Below are 14201 nucleotides of genomic sequence, written 5' to 3'. Positions count from 1 at the left end.
AATACATGGCACAAGATAAACAAATAAAGATGAAAATGAGACAAAAGGAAATTTAGGGACAGGAAGGGAAGATGAAGTCAGGAGTGAAGTTTTGGGCACAAAATACATCCCATGAGGATGTGTACAGTTGGCAGACATGGGCCACAGAGAGCTGGCCTGACCTTGACAGTCAGGGCAAAGAGAATAGTTAAAAATGCCCTCTTGATAGGGATTCACAAGGGGACCCTGTGATGTGATGAGCTGTGAAGGTCCTGGTCGGCAGCTGTCTGGTACATACAGTGAGTCCCATGGGGCTGCATCATACCCCACTCCTGGCGGCCCACGCACAATTCAGGGAGACCAGTGGAGGCTGAGGGGAGAAGACAGTGTCGTTCATAGCACACCCATGTAATATAAACCAGCAGATTAGGGGGAATGATGTGCTCCCAACAGTTAAGAACTACTTTCATTTCCTCAGGCTTTGGGAGCAGTCGGACATGCACATGTGTACTCGTATGTGCACACACCCACGTGCACTCCTGCTGGTTCAGGCTGTCTCTTCCCAGCGTCAGGCCTCTCTGGGCTCAGCTTCCTCTCTGTGGTGTGGCAGCCTGGCTGGGGGGAGGTCCTGTGTTCCCCATAATACTTCTCAACTGGGCTGGGGTGGGGGGATTATCTGTACAATGGGACTATCTCTATTGACTTCACCTGTATTACCTGGAACAGAGAATAGAATTTAAACTGAGATAGGACCTCCAGGATCAACCCCTTCACTCTATAGGTAAGAAGGCTAGAACCCCAAAGGGGACGGTCTTCTGCTGGAGATCACACAGGGACGGAGCTGAGGCTAAGAACCCAGGTCTCCTGATTCCCATTCCAGTACCCTGAGCTGCCATTGCAAAGGAAAATGGAGTTGGGATCTCATTTTTGGGAGAAAAATCTCCTAATTCCTCACTGGAGCTGTGGAGTGGCTTTACATTATATAAATTTATTCAAACTGATATGGGCCAATAAATATAAATGTATGTGCATATTCACTGTTTTAAAAACATTTTAATCTTTAAAACATGATTTACTAATGTTGCTGAGGGTGTCTAGAATTTGATTTACTGCATAGAATTGAATGTTTATACTTGTTCCTTACAGAAATTCTTGCCAAAGAGCCATTTTATCTACAGGAATAATAAATAAGTCAATATGTGGATGGTTGTGCACATTTCTTTCCATATGCAGCAGTACTTGGTAGGTGTTATTTTGCACACAAGCATTCAAGAGGTAAACTTGAGAGGCATGTGGATCCCTCAAGTCCAAGGGTTGGCCAGTGTTAAAATCAGACATTAATCTCGACTTAAAACAAAAACCAAAGTCAGTGAGTCTAGGTCCTAGGTGATATTTGGGCTTTGGAATAATGGGTCCTCATGTATGTAGTCCTAATTAGCTATATGGGTATGTTGATTCATTCATTCAAATATTTATTAGACATCCATGTTTCATTCAATCTCTTAAACATGGTGTAGGTTTTGCTTCATGAGGGCTCAGTGATAGCAGATATAAATTCCTCCAGCTTGTATTTGGAAAGTATTTAAGGCCTTGAAATGAGTTTTATTTAATCCGCACCGAAATCCCCTATACGGCTGGAGTGTGAAGGAGCCAAGCTAGCTGAGCGGCAGGGAAGGTGTTCCTTTAGTTAGTTCGTTTGATTGTCCCCTGCCCACCAATTATGGAAATAACGCGTGTCAGCTGTTAAAAAGAATACTGAAGTATTCAAGAAGACTGAGAGAGTACTGTGTAACCGGATCTCATGTGTGCCACAGGTTTTTTTCATGCTTGGAGATATGTATGTGTATGTGTTTGTGTATGTATATGGCTCTATAGAAGATGTCTTTCTTTGAGAATGGAGTTACGCTGTGATACAATTGTGCACCTTGGGTGTCCTCATACACAGTCTCACTGTGGGCAGCAGTTTGTATGAGCACATCATTCATATCAGTTTGTGTGGACTCAGCTTGCTGTTATTTGTGACTGTTTAATTTTTCTTCCCAAAAGTGTAGGGTGGTTTTTTTGACCTTTATAGCCTTTCCTCTCTCTCTCTCCCCCCCCCCCCCCTCAGGTGGTCGGTCTTCTTTTGCCCAACCAGACACTGGCATCCACTGTCTTCTGGCAGGTAACAGTCTCCCGGCAAACAGGCTCCTGAGGGAGGGCCCCACAGGTACTGGTTAGAACTCCTTGCCTCAGTGTCTCCTCTCCCATCCATGACTCTCGGGGGAAATCACCCCACTTCATACCTCTCCCCAACCCAGAAGCTACTGGGAGAAGCCCAGGATTTCAGGCTCTGCTGAACAGGTTCCCAGCAACCCACATCTCAGGCCATTATGTGTCACTTTAACCTTCGCATGGAGGTGATGAGGGCTGGGCTGGTGCCCTCTGCTGGATGGCTTGTTGGTGGCCACCCAGTCTGTCCCTTGGCTGCTTGGCCCATGGCCAGTGACCTCGAGGCCCACAGCCTCTTGGACATCAGCCTCACCCAAATCTGTGGGGAAGGTAAATGCATCCCAACCCCAAGGTAGCGAGGTGGGTGAAAAGGCATCACAGACCCTGGTCTCTGCTCTTGAAGAGAGGCTGGGTGTGGCTGTCTGACAGTAGTTGAAGCTGTGTGTGTGTCTGCAGAGTAAGAGGGGGAGAAAGAAAACCTGTCTGTCTTAAGGAGAAAACGTCAGTGAGCACAACTCCAACAGTGCCTGCGTCTGGGTGCGGCAAGGGGTGCAGGACACTGGGCGGGAGATTTTTGAAAGAAGTTCAGGGCTGTCAGTCATTCCAGGGGCCTCAGTGTCCACCTCTGTCCAGTAAGTAATGTAATAAGGGTGGTGTGGCAAAGGCGAGGGGCCCATTTGGGGCAGTGAGAGCCATAATTTTGGAAGAGGTACTGTCTCTGGGGTGGGCAGAACCAGTGGCCCAGTTGGCCAGGAGCTGAGGGGTGTCTCAGGACTGGGGACATTCAGTGCTATAGCTGGCACAGTCCCGGGCAAACTGGACAGTCAGTTATCCTACTGGTGGGTTGGACGGACCCACTGTGAGCTAGTGGCTCACGTCTTTCTGAAGGCGCGTGGCCTCCCAGGCGCAGGCCTGGCTTCCAGGGAGGTGAGCAGCCTTCCCTGACCTCTCCTCTCCTCTCCCCGCTTGCCTTTCAGTGGCTGAACCAGAGCCACAACGCTTGTGTCAACTATGCAAACCGCAATGCTACCAAGGTGAGTGCCATGGGCCACCGCCCGGCGGCTGGGTGCCCTTCATCCTTCCTTCCTGCCTCTCGGCTGGGTGAAGCATTGCCCCCTGTAGCGCCTTATTTCAGCTGCTGGGGGCACTGTTCGCATGACGTGAAGAAGGCCCACAACATGGCACTGGGGTGGGGGGGCAGAGATGAGCTCCACTGGCTTCAGAATTCCCTAGAGACAGCTCTTATACCCGATACTGGATCAGGACGGCGTCAGCCACGTGGGAACTGAATTTCCCTAAAGCTTCTCCAAGCTTTCCTGGAGGCTGCCTTGGTGCCCCCAGACTTCTGGCTGCAAAGCTGAAAGGCTGCTCTTGAGGGGTGATGGGTCTGCGACGACAGACATGTCCTCCCCAGTCCCCTGTCCTTCTGGGACAAACTTACCATGGAAGCCCAGTCACCCTTCCGGCGTCCACCCTGCTCCACTGGCGAGGCTGCCTCTCCCTGGTCGGTCAGTTCTCTGACTTTCGGGGGATAATACCGCAGGGCTGGCCTGGGGGGTAATACTGCAGGGCCTAACATCCCGAGGACACCCCCTGCCCCCATCTAAACCCTTAAGTCCACGTCTCGCTCAAATGCTTCACGCACATACGTCTCTGCTTGGTTGACTTCTGTTCACCTTAAACCGAATGTCTCCAAAATTGCCATTGTCCTATATACAGGCAAGGTCCTCAGCTCTTTCTTAATTTTTTACATTGCAACTTGGGATACATTTTTCCATAGAAATATTGAGCAACTGGCATCGATTGGCACGGAAGCGCAGTTGCTACCTGGGTTGACAAGGCCTGTGAGAGCCAGTAGGCTGTGGCCAGCCCTGACACTGCCATTTCTAGCCGGGAGGTGCTGCAGGCGCCAGGCGCCCACTCGCAGCGCCGTCTTCCTAAATTGGATCTGCTTGCCCAGCCGTAAGGGACTCATTTGGCCCTTGCTGTTCTCTACCCGCAGCCAGCAGTGTCTGCCAGTGACCATTTAGAACAGGGCAGAGTGCAGTGGGCCCTTCGGCATCTCCCTGGAGGTTGCTGTCTCAAATTTCCACATTTAGAACTGCACTAAGGGTTCTGCACTAAGGTCCCTTCTGTCTTCCAGAGGGACCTCTTCCTTCTCGCCTGACCCTCCCTCTTGGGAGGCAGGAATGCCCCTTGCTGGCTGGGGCTTTTGGCAATGGCAAAGTGTGGAGGCTTTGGGCACCCAGTGGGCCTGAAATCCTGTCTCTGTCTTCCAGCCTTCACCTGCATCCAAGTTCATCCAGGGCTACCTAGGAGCTGTCATCAGTGCCGTCTCCATCGCTGTGAGTAAGCACCCCCCTTCCCCAGCATCTTGGGCCAGACCTTGTCTGAGGGTCAGACCCAGGCAAGGAGCGTGGGAGACAGGTTTCTGTGGGTGGGCCCTCAGGGCAGGCTTTCTAGGCAGAGAAGAGTGTAGATCCTGGTGACACTTTAATAGAGCATAAGCTGGGGTTTCAGGTTTCAGAGAGGAGGTGGGGAGGGGAGGTGGTGCCTGTGGGTGATGCGAAAGGCTGCCCACTCCAGCTGAGGGCAGCAAGTCTGTCCCTAGAGGGCCCTGTTTGTCTGGCACTCTTCTCAGAGGAGGTGGTCATCACACTCAGTACTAATGCAGGAGGCCAGGGGCTCTGGAATGATTCACAAGGTTGGTCCAAATGCCAGCTCCCCTTGCTCTTTGTCTGAGCTCCTGGGGCACTGGTGTCCCCTCTCAGTAGCCTTGGTCATGTGGTCACATGTCCAGTCCCTCCTGGATGCCTGTAAGCTCCTCAAGTCAGGGGCAATAGGCTCACTTGAGTCCCACGGGACTTTGAGGGTAGAGCAGCTATTAAGTAAGAGAGGTTTGTAGACTCTATTAGCATAAGGTTGGATCCAGGTGAGGAAAGAGGGCAGGTGACACAGCAAGGGGCCTAGACCAGAGCAAGAACAGAGCCTCAAGCTCCCAAAACCTTGACTACACTCATCCTACCCTTGAGCCCACCCTTGCTCCTCTGTCTGGCACTCTTTCGATCCCGGCCTGCTGGTGGTCTCCCACAGCTGACTTCAGCCATGAATTCACTTCACAACTCCATTATTTTATTCATTACACAATAAATACATGTGATTAGTAGGAAAAAAATTAGAAAATTCAAATAAAAAACCATTCACCTCTAATAATCTTTTGGGAAACCCAATTTCCGCATCTTTCCATGTCATTAAATAAATATAATGATTGTTCGTGCAAAGGTACTAACCCATTGTCCCAAACACCATCATTTACTTCACAATTCTTCTAAAGTAGGGATTGGTGGTTTTCTGAAATGGCCTCATTCACTCCACTCCCACGCAGACCAGATCATCTCCAAATAGCTGTTAGGTGTGTGTGTGTGAGGGGGGTATCCCCATTTCATGGCCAAGATCTTTCTCCTTCCCTGAATCCTTATGTCTCATCCCAAACAAGAAGCCAGGTGGCTGGCCAAGACACAGCTAACCCGCCCAGGTGATCCTGCAACCTAGCATGACTTCATTTGCTTGGGGTCATACAAATTGGGGATTCCCCAATTCTGTAGGGGTTGCTGGCCAAGGTCAGGGGCTCTTGTGAGAGACAAGAAAGGGCTCTGTCCCCTCCTTCTTGCTGATGTCACCTCCTCTTCCCTTATGACAAGAGGAGCTGATGGCTCAGCCTAGTTTAGCAGCTTGAAAATCCCACATTCATTCTTTGAGATTTAAGGGTGAGGTGGGGTCAGGGGGCTGGAAGGAGAAGCCACACGGGGAGAATACTGACTGGTTCTGGTAGGGAAGGGCTTGAGTGGAGGGACCACTGTCCTGGTGGGACTTCCTCCTCTTGCAGGCCAGGGGCCCCAGGCTCTGCACCCCAGTCCTTGCTGTCTCACCCAAGGGGCCCTCAGTCATTCCATCCCAACCACTTCCTAGGGCCAAAGCTAGCCCAGATGTGAAGAGGGGGTTCTGAGGCCCAAAGCCTGGCAGAGTACTGGGGGTTTGGGGTCCTTCAGGGCTCTCAGAGCCGGGGTCTCACCCTAGGGACTGGGAACCTCATGGCTGTCACGGCCCCCAGGGGCTGTGCCTGAGCTGGGGGATGCCCTCCTTCCTCCTTCCAGCCCAGTTGCAGAGCCCTCGAAGAGGCTTTCCTGACTACACCAGCCCACGCTTCTCTCCTGCCACAAGTTCTAGAAACTTCTGTCCTTCACATGTACTCGGTTATACCCCATGTCCTGTCCTCTCATTGTTCCCCTGGATTACAAGTTAACCAGGGACAGGCCCTGTGTCTTCTCCCCCACTGAGGGAAGCACGGAGCACTGCTCCATAAATACTTGTTAATTAGGTTGCTGATTGATTGCTGGCCTCGGGAGGCCCCTCTCCGCTCTGATCCGAAGTCTCAGCAGCAGCAGCGTCCCTCTGCCTGCCGTCTTCACACAGTGAGGGTCTAACTCCAACAGATGGAGTGGAGTTTCTGACTTGGAAAATCTGCAGCTTGCTTGCTTTTCTTTTGTGTGTGTAAATCACAAAACCTCCAAAGAAAGAGGCTTTATTTTATTTTCCTTTCCCTTGTTCTCTGGAGCCCCAGGCCCCGCGGCCTCATTAACTGATCTCTGCTTCAATTAGTGACAAATCCCCTCCCAGGGAGAGCCTGTTAGGAGGAGATGACCTGCAAACAAGTGTCAGGGCCCCAGTGGTTGGCCCAGCTCTGGCATTAATTAAAACGAGTCCCTACAAGCAGGCAGCATGGATGGGGGGCTGACAGGCTGAGGGCAGATCCCTGGGACAGAGGATGAGCTGGAGTGGAGGCCAGGCCCTGGGAGTCCAGCCTCCTCTCTGGACCTTGCAGAGCACTTTTCCCCTCTCACTAGAGCCCATGACCTTGGCCAGCAACCCCAAAATCAGGGATCCCCAGTTTGCATGCCCCAGAAGTGAAGTCTCATGCTGGTTGCAGGGCCACCAGTGTGGGGTTAGCAGCCTTTTGGTGAACCCTCTAAATAGATTTGGCAGTGTCTAGTTTCTTACTTGAGAATAAAAAAGAAATTTTGTCTTCAGTTATTTTTGAGATCTAACAGTTTGCTGTCTGTTAACAAAGGAAGCCGCCATCAGTCCTTGCTGTGTGTTAGTTTGGGAGCTGGTGCTGAGCACTTCTCGGGTCAGCCCCCACTGGCCCGGGTGCATGAGGGTGACCCATGCAGTCCCTGAAGGGAGCATGTGCGCTGAGCACTTTGCAGACACTGAGATGCAGATGCACAGACTGGTGTGTTCTTCAGGATGCTCAGAGGAGAAGCCGGGATACTGGTGAAACCAGAATTATAATGAAGGCAAACCTTGGGTTGCCTTGGGTGTAGTGGGACCCAGGGCTGGGTCCCTTAATTTACACAGGACTGACTGTTACAGGACAGACCAGAGAGGGGCGAAGGCAGGGCTGTGTGTTCCATATAGAGGGCACAGCGCACGAAGAGGCAGGCGGGAGGAGAGCGTGACAGATTCCAGATGTCAGAAAATGAGTGGCTACTATGTGCAGAGTGATAGTGATGAGGTGATGATGAAGCCGGGGAGCAGAGGGACGGTCATGGAGTACTGTAGAGCCACGCCAGGAACGCCTGCCCTCTGCCTGGGCTCAGGAACCCATGGTATTGCAGGGGGTACAGGCAGAAGGGGGCTGGAGAAGTTGTGGGGGTTGGCAGGCCCACCTTCATGGACTCAGGGTCTGCGATGAGAGTAGACCTGGGGCTGGAGAGGAAGGCTCAGGGCTAAAGTCCAGCCAGGAGCTGGTTGATGGAGCCAGAGTGAGAATCACTTCATGCCTGATCCTCAAACCCTCCACCTTCAGCCAGGTCTTAGCTGGCTGAGGACTTTCCCTTTTGGGGCAACACTGACCTCCATTCCAAAAGGGTCTGGGCCTTGGGGGGTCCCTTCTGTGTAGGATGTAGTGATGCTGTTAACCTTTGTTACTAGTCACTGGAGTACAAGGAAGTGTCCCGGGAGGTCCCTGGGCTGAACCTCTCCCCCTCTCAGTTCCCATTGCTTACCCCATGTTCCCATGATAATCAGAAAGGCAAATAGGCATAGTGCCTAACACTTACGGGATGCCAGGTACTATTTAGGTGTTCATCTCCATTTACAGATAAGGAAACTGAGATACAGAGGTGAAGTCAGTGGCAGAGCTGGGATTCAAACCCAAGCTTAATCAGATGACCCCCTTTTCTTCCTGCTCCCCCTGTGCCATAAGGACGCCAGAAAAGGCATGCAACATTCTCAGCTTCCAGGTTGAAGGGACTGTTACCATGCCCCCAGGTAGACAAGTGCCTCCCCAGGCATCCTAAGAACAGTGGGGAAGGGAGAGAAAATGTTTGAGAGCCTCTGTAGCTATAACAGGGCTAGACAATCTGTTCACCTTTGTAGTTTGTTCCTGGGCCTGTGTTTTCTGGCCAAAGTCAAGTCAGTTATCTATACTTGTCCCTGGTTCACAGCATGCTCTTCCCCTGCAAGGTGCACCTAGCTGGCTCTGTGGTCCAGGGTGTACCTCAAGTATTGTCTGTGGTCGAGCGTGTACCTCAGGGTTTTCTCTGTGGTGAAGGTTGTACCTCAGGGTGTTCTCTGTGGTCAAGGTTGTACCTCAGGGTGTTCTCTGTCGTTGGGGGTGTAACCTCATGCCCTGCTGTTCTTCTCTGGGCCTGATGGAGGAAGGGGGCCGACAGCCTGAGAATCCTGGACCAGGCTCTTGTCTTGCTGCTGTCACTAGGACTGGCTTCTGAGTCGGAGGCTCCATCGCATGAACCCTGCGGCATTATCTAAAGTGTCCCAGAAGCCTACGGATGGTGATGCTGGCAGTGGTGAGTCTGACATGAATGTCAGCTCTGTATATATTCTAGGGAGGACAAGTTGGTGTCCCCTCCTACATGGAAGGGGTCTAATGTATTTGGTTTCCCAGCAGGTTGCCAGCTGGCCTCTGTGGGTTATGGTTCAGGGGCCAGGTCTGGTCACTTAGCCAGCAAACAAGCCTCTCAGCTACAGCTGGAACTGACTGGTATTTTAACCTGTACATGACTCTGTTCCAGCCACTTTGGCCCTTCGCTCCTGAGCCTGTTGCCAAGCAGTAGGCTGGCTGGGGTTGCAGGGAAATTAGAGGGTAATGGGCCATTTTGGTACGAAGTTTATGCTACAATGTGCTCCCTCTGGTGGGCAGTTTTGGTACTTCAAGGATTCCTTGACCTGCCCCAGCCCTTGAGCTCCGGGACACAAACTCCTGACCATTTGGTTGCGTTATTTCCCACCACCTGAGAGTGGATCTAGATTCTGACCTCACGCCATCCCTCTTTTCAGGCATGCCTCCTTCACTGTTCTCCAGGGCCCTTGGACCCCCTTATGGCAAATACCAGTGGAGCCCACAGAGCCGGCTTGAAGCCTGCTGAACCCTTCCTTCTAACCTGGCTGCCTCCTACTCACCCTTTAGGGCTCAGTCAGGCATCTCCTTTCTCAGAAGCCTTCACGGCCCTGGGGCCACCCCTTCTGGGACCCTCCTGGGAGAGTGGGCGAGCCGTCCACTCAGGTGGACTTAGACCTGCGCATAGCCCTGGTAGAGCTCTTTGCTAAGGTGCAAAGCAGCGACTACACAAGGCAAGTCTCCTTGTGGCTCTTTGTTTTTCCCTCCTGTTTCAGAAATCACTCACTTGATTTAACCTAGGAACATTTATTAAGCACCTACTCATTTCACCAGGCACCAGGAATTCAGTGAGGAGTGAGACAGAGGCTCTGAGCCCAGCACTTGGGGCCTGTTGGGAGAGATGGATTCTTAGAAAAGAGTCCACAGGTAAAAACATTTCTGTGAAGTTCAGTTTTTAAATCCTATGCATGTATTACTTTGGTTTACAACATTTTTAAAAAGGTAAATAAATAGCTACTTAGAGACCATGATAGGTACAAGGAAGGAAGAGGTATAGGTTCTGTGAGAGGCTGTAAAAGGAAGGCTTCTCTGAGGGCCTGACATTCAAGCTGAAAAGTAAGGAGGCCCAGGGAGGGGCAGTGCTTGTAGGCCCTGGGGAGAGAGGGATGGGGGTGGGACTGGGAGGGAGGGGTGGAGAGAAAGAGAGAAAATTGGCTCCTCAAAGGAGCCAAGGTGATCGGGAGGTGGCTGGAGCCTTGTAAGCAAGGCTGGGCGATCACACAGGCCTCTGTAAGCGCAGCGAGAAGCTACTGAAAGGCTAAAGCAAGTTGATATCCATATTTAGGAGCTCACTCTGGCTGCTGTGTGGGGAGTAGACTGAATGGGGGCAAGAGTGGAAGCAGGGAGCTGAGTTAGAAGGTGGGCAGTCATCCAGGGAGGAGAGACTGGTGCTTAGGCTAAGTGGTGGGAGCAGAGAGAGAGGAGTAGCCACGTGCAAGGTGTCCGGGAAATGGGACAGGTAGCTCTGCAGGGTGGGCTGGATGTGGGGTGGGAGAGGCGCCTCTCAGGGAAGGCTCCTAGGTCTCCAGTATGAGGAGTGAGCTGGGAATGGGAGAGGAACGGGGTGTGGTGAGGAAGAGCACAATAACCTTCTTTTGGGGGGTGTGAAGGCGGAGTGCCTGCAGCTCCTCGGAACAGAGGCTTCCCACAGGGGGCTGGGCGTATGGGCTGGAGGAAAGGCACCGCCGGGGTGAGAGAGGGCTGCATGCATTGCTCAGGCCCCATCTGGTGTCTCCTTGCCGGCTTTGCAGAACTTAGGCTGATGTTGGCCTGGGCAAGACCTTAACACTTAAGGAGGTATCAGCCACACAGCTCATGACATTGAAGGTCTTGTGTCATGGAGTTCCCACTCCACCCCAGTCCCTGGTGCTGGTCAACACTTATGCCCGCTGTGGGGCACTGTCAGGAAGCCAGTCTTCCCTCCTCTTCCTCTTCTCCTGTCAGTTGCCCATGGCAAAGTCAGCAGCCTGGGAGTCAAGGTGGCCAGAGAAGGTCCACTGCTTCCTCAGGCCTTTGCTGATGTCCTGGGCTCTGGCTTCTTTGGGGACCCACAGCTGCTGGCCACATGGGAATTCTTGTGCAAAATCCACACCCTGTTTGTTTTTCCCGTTTCCTCCACCCAAATGGAGCCCCTGTTTGGTTAATTTCTATTTTGTGGCTTATTTGGAGGCTGTTGAAACAGACCCTAGGGCACCCTCAGCAGCGATTGTTCCATATCCCATTATCTTTCCCAAACCCGATTATTAGCTCAGATTTTTCTGATCGCTAGCTGCTGTTCGTGATGAGTTGTGTGCCATTAATGCCAGCTGGTTCCCTTAAACAGGACCCACCATGCCAGGGAAAGCGAGCTGGCATTCAGAGCCACCAGCCACTTGGCTTTTTAATTTTAATGGGCTCCACCAAATGTTCCAGGCCAAAGGGCCCCCGAGGATCCAGAACAGACGGGCTCCCAACCCTGGTCTGCAGCCCACCCTGGTTCTTTCCCAGCTGCAGCCATCCTAGCTGCTGGGACAGTAAGGCCTGGGTTGGAGGCTGTGAGAAGAGAGGGGGTGAGTGGCCACTTGCCTTCCCTGTATTCATGCCTTTCTGCCACCGGCGGGTGAGTGGGGTGGGCTACCCAGGAGCCCAGATGTTTTCCCCACTGTGCGGGTCCCCAGCCCCTTCCCTGGGCCTGGGTGTGTTGGCCATGCACTCAGAATCGTGTATGCCGTAGTAAATCTCACCTCATCTGTGTTGGGGAGACTCTGGTGGGCTTTGGGGAAAGAGAGGCTAGAAGAGACCTGGACCCCTGGCACGGTTTTCTCTCCTTTCTTCCTCCCTACCATGGGCTGCCATGTGGGGTGCAGGAGACAGGCTGGGTCAGTCACTCTGGACTGTGCCATCCTAGCCAGGGAGAGGGAGGCTTGAGGATAGGGGGCAAGTCTGAGTGTTTGCTGCAACCAAAGGCCTCTCTTCCTCCTTGCCCTATGACCACACTCCAGCCCTGCCTGCCCTCACAAGACTGCCAGGGGAAGGGTCTGAGCTCCCTGCTGGCTTCTTGGAGGGCTCCTGTTCCCAACTCCTCCAGCACTCTAGCATAGTTCTGAATGAATGTGGGGGGTTTTGAACCCAGACCTTCTGATTTCTAGTTGCAGGGAGGGATGGGCGGCCCAAGGGCTCTATCTCCCCTGACTGGAGCTACCTTCCCCTTTCTACTCCTCTGGGCCCCAGCCCCAAGCTGGTCTTTTCAGGGAAGCTTTGCTATGCAAGCAGCCAGTTTTAAATGGAATGTGAGACATTAAAGCGCTCCTCATTGAGAGGAAGACAATTGGAAATTAAATAGCACAGTGGTTAAGAACAAAGCTTCGGAATTAGCCGTCCTTGGGTTCACTCCTAGCTTTACCTGCCTCCTAATAGCTGTCTGTCCTTGGACAAAGTTACTTCACCTCTCTGAACCTTCTCAGCTTCTCTGAATCTGTAAGAAGGGGTAACACCCTATCTAAAAGCCTTGTAGTAGGTTTGATTAAGATATTTCATGTGAGGTGTGTGGCCTGGCATCCCATGCCCCTCCACATTTCCCCTCTCTGCACTCTGTGGGAACATGTTCCTTGGTATTTGGGGGGGAGGGGGGACCATTTCTGAGTCACAGAATAGACAGTCACTGGCTGGGGAGAGCTGGGAAGACCTGGACTTGAGTTCCATCTGCATGGCAGGGGGAGCCTTGAAGCAGGGCATCCGGGCCCCGTGTAGGCTGGCAGTTCCCCAGCCTGCCCTGCCATACCACGAAAACGTGCTCAAGCTGCCCTGCGTCCCAGCCTCCCTTGAAGAAGCAGAGAGGACAAGCATTGGACTCAGCATCAGCTTGACTCTTCAAATGGAGGCCAGGCACCCAAGAGCCCGGGCTGGGTCTTTGCCTGGCAGCCCTCTGGCTCTGTGGGGCCCTGGGCTACCCAGGGGCTGGCCGGCTGGCACTTCACTTCCTGTCTTCCTGGGTCACTGGGCCATTCCTGCTGCAGGCACCCAGCAGCCCTGGAGGCCTCCTCAAGGCTCTGCATCTTCCCCAACAATGCAGAAGGTTGAAACCAGGGCCTGATGGTCTGCTGATCAGACCAGGCAGCCCCAGGCCCCTCAGGCCAGGAATAATACGCAGGGCAGGGGCTGGCTCTGGCCTCAGTTGGGGAGCAGAGACGCCTGCACACCTGTCTTCTGGTCTGGCCACGTGCGTCTTGTTTTTTCTCTCTCCACGCCTGTGCTTGTGCTGTTTTCCCCGCCCAAAGGTCCTTTTCTTCTGCCCAGACGAATCCCACCTTCTGCGCTCTGCCTACCTTTGCTGATCTCTCCTCCAGCCATCCCTGTGTTGGTTTACGCATTTATCCTTCAGTCACAGTGTATTCAGCGTGTGCTACGTGCCACCCGCTGCCTAAATGCTGGGCATACAAAGATGAAAAAGATACGTTCCCTCCCTCCCTCCCAGTCTGGCGGGGGACATCACACCCATGAGCGGTGTTCTGACTGCTGGGAAGGAGGGACTCGTGATGTGCAGGGCAGGGACTTTCTGCCAGGGAGAGGTGACATCATTCTTATATAGCTGAATTTATTGAGGCCTCTTATGCTAAACACTTACATACATTCTTATGACAGCCCTGGGATGCTGTGGATACTGTCCCTTTTTACAGACAAGGAAACTGAGGCAAAGGTTAAAAGACTTCATGACTAAGGTTAAATAACTCCCACTGCTAGTAAGTGACACTGGAGGTGGAGCTCAGGGGTGGGCCTTAAAAGAACAGGTGTGGACTGAGCAGAGGAAGGGGGAAAGGCATCCTGGGCACAGGGAACGGCATGGGCAAAGGCCCCAAGGCCGGAAAGCTCGTGTAGCATCTGATAAGCAGTAAACTGGACTCACAGAAGGAGAACGTGGGCTGTTGGGAGAGTAGGGAATTGAGGTTATGGAGGCCAAGACTGCTGCAAGGAGGAGATTGTACCTTCTTGCACAGATCGTGGGGAGGAGCTGGTGGTGGTAAATATGATTGGACCTGTGTTCTAGAAAGAC

The 14201-nt window shown here is 52.6% G+C and overlaps 1 protein-coding gene across 8 annotated transcripts in view; it reads left to right on the top strand.

Annotated features, from left to right (window-relative positions):
* Positions 1–14201, top strand: part of SFXN5 (sideroflexin 5) — a gene marked incomplete at its 3' end in the record, with an annotated part of 101009 nt that overhangs the window by 43509 nt on the left and 43299 nt on the right. For all 8 annotated transcript variants that reach the window (XM_081155936.1, XM_081155938.1, XM_081155935.1 and 5 more), the window contains 3 exons: positions 2090–2143; positions 3168–3224; positions 4470–4535. In XM_081155936.1, coding sequence (XP_081012062.1) covers positions 2090–2143; positions 3168–3224; positions 4470–4535 — 177 coding nt within the window. The remainder of the gene's footprint in view (positions 1–2089; positions 2144–3167; positions 3225–4469; positions 4536–14201) is intronic.

Source organism: Miniopterus schreibersii (genome assembly GCF_964146895.1).
Source record: "Miniopterus schreibersii genome assembly, chromosome: 13".
Taxonomy (NCBI): Eukaryota; Metazoa; Chordata; class Mammalia; order Chiroptera; family Miniopteridae; genus Miniopterus; species Miniopterus schreibersii.
This window is presented reverse-complemented; position numbering and strand designations above follow the sequence as displayed.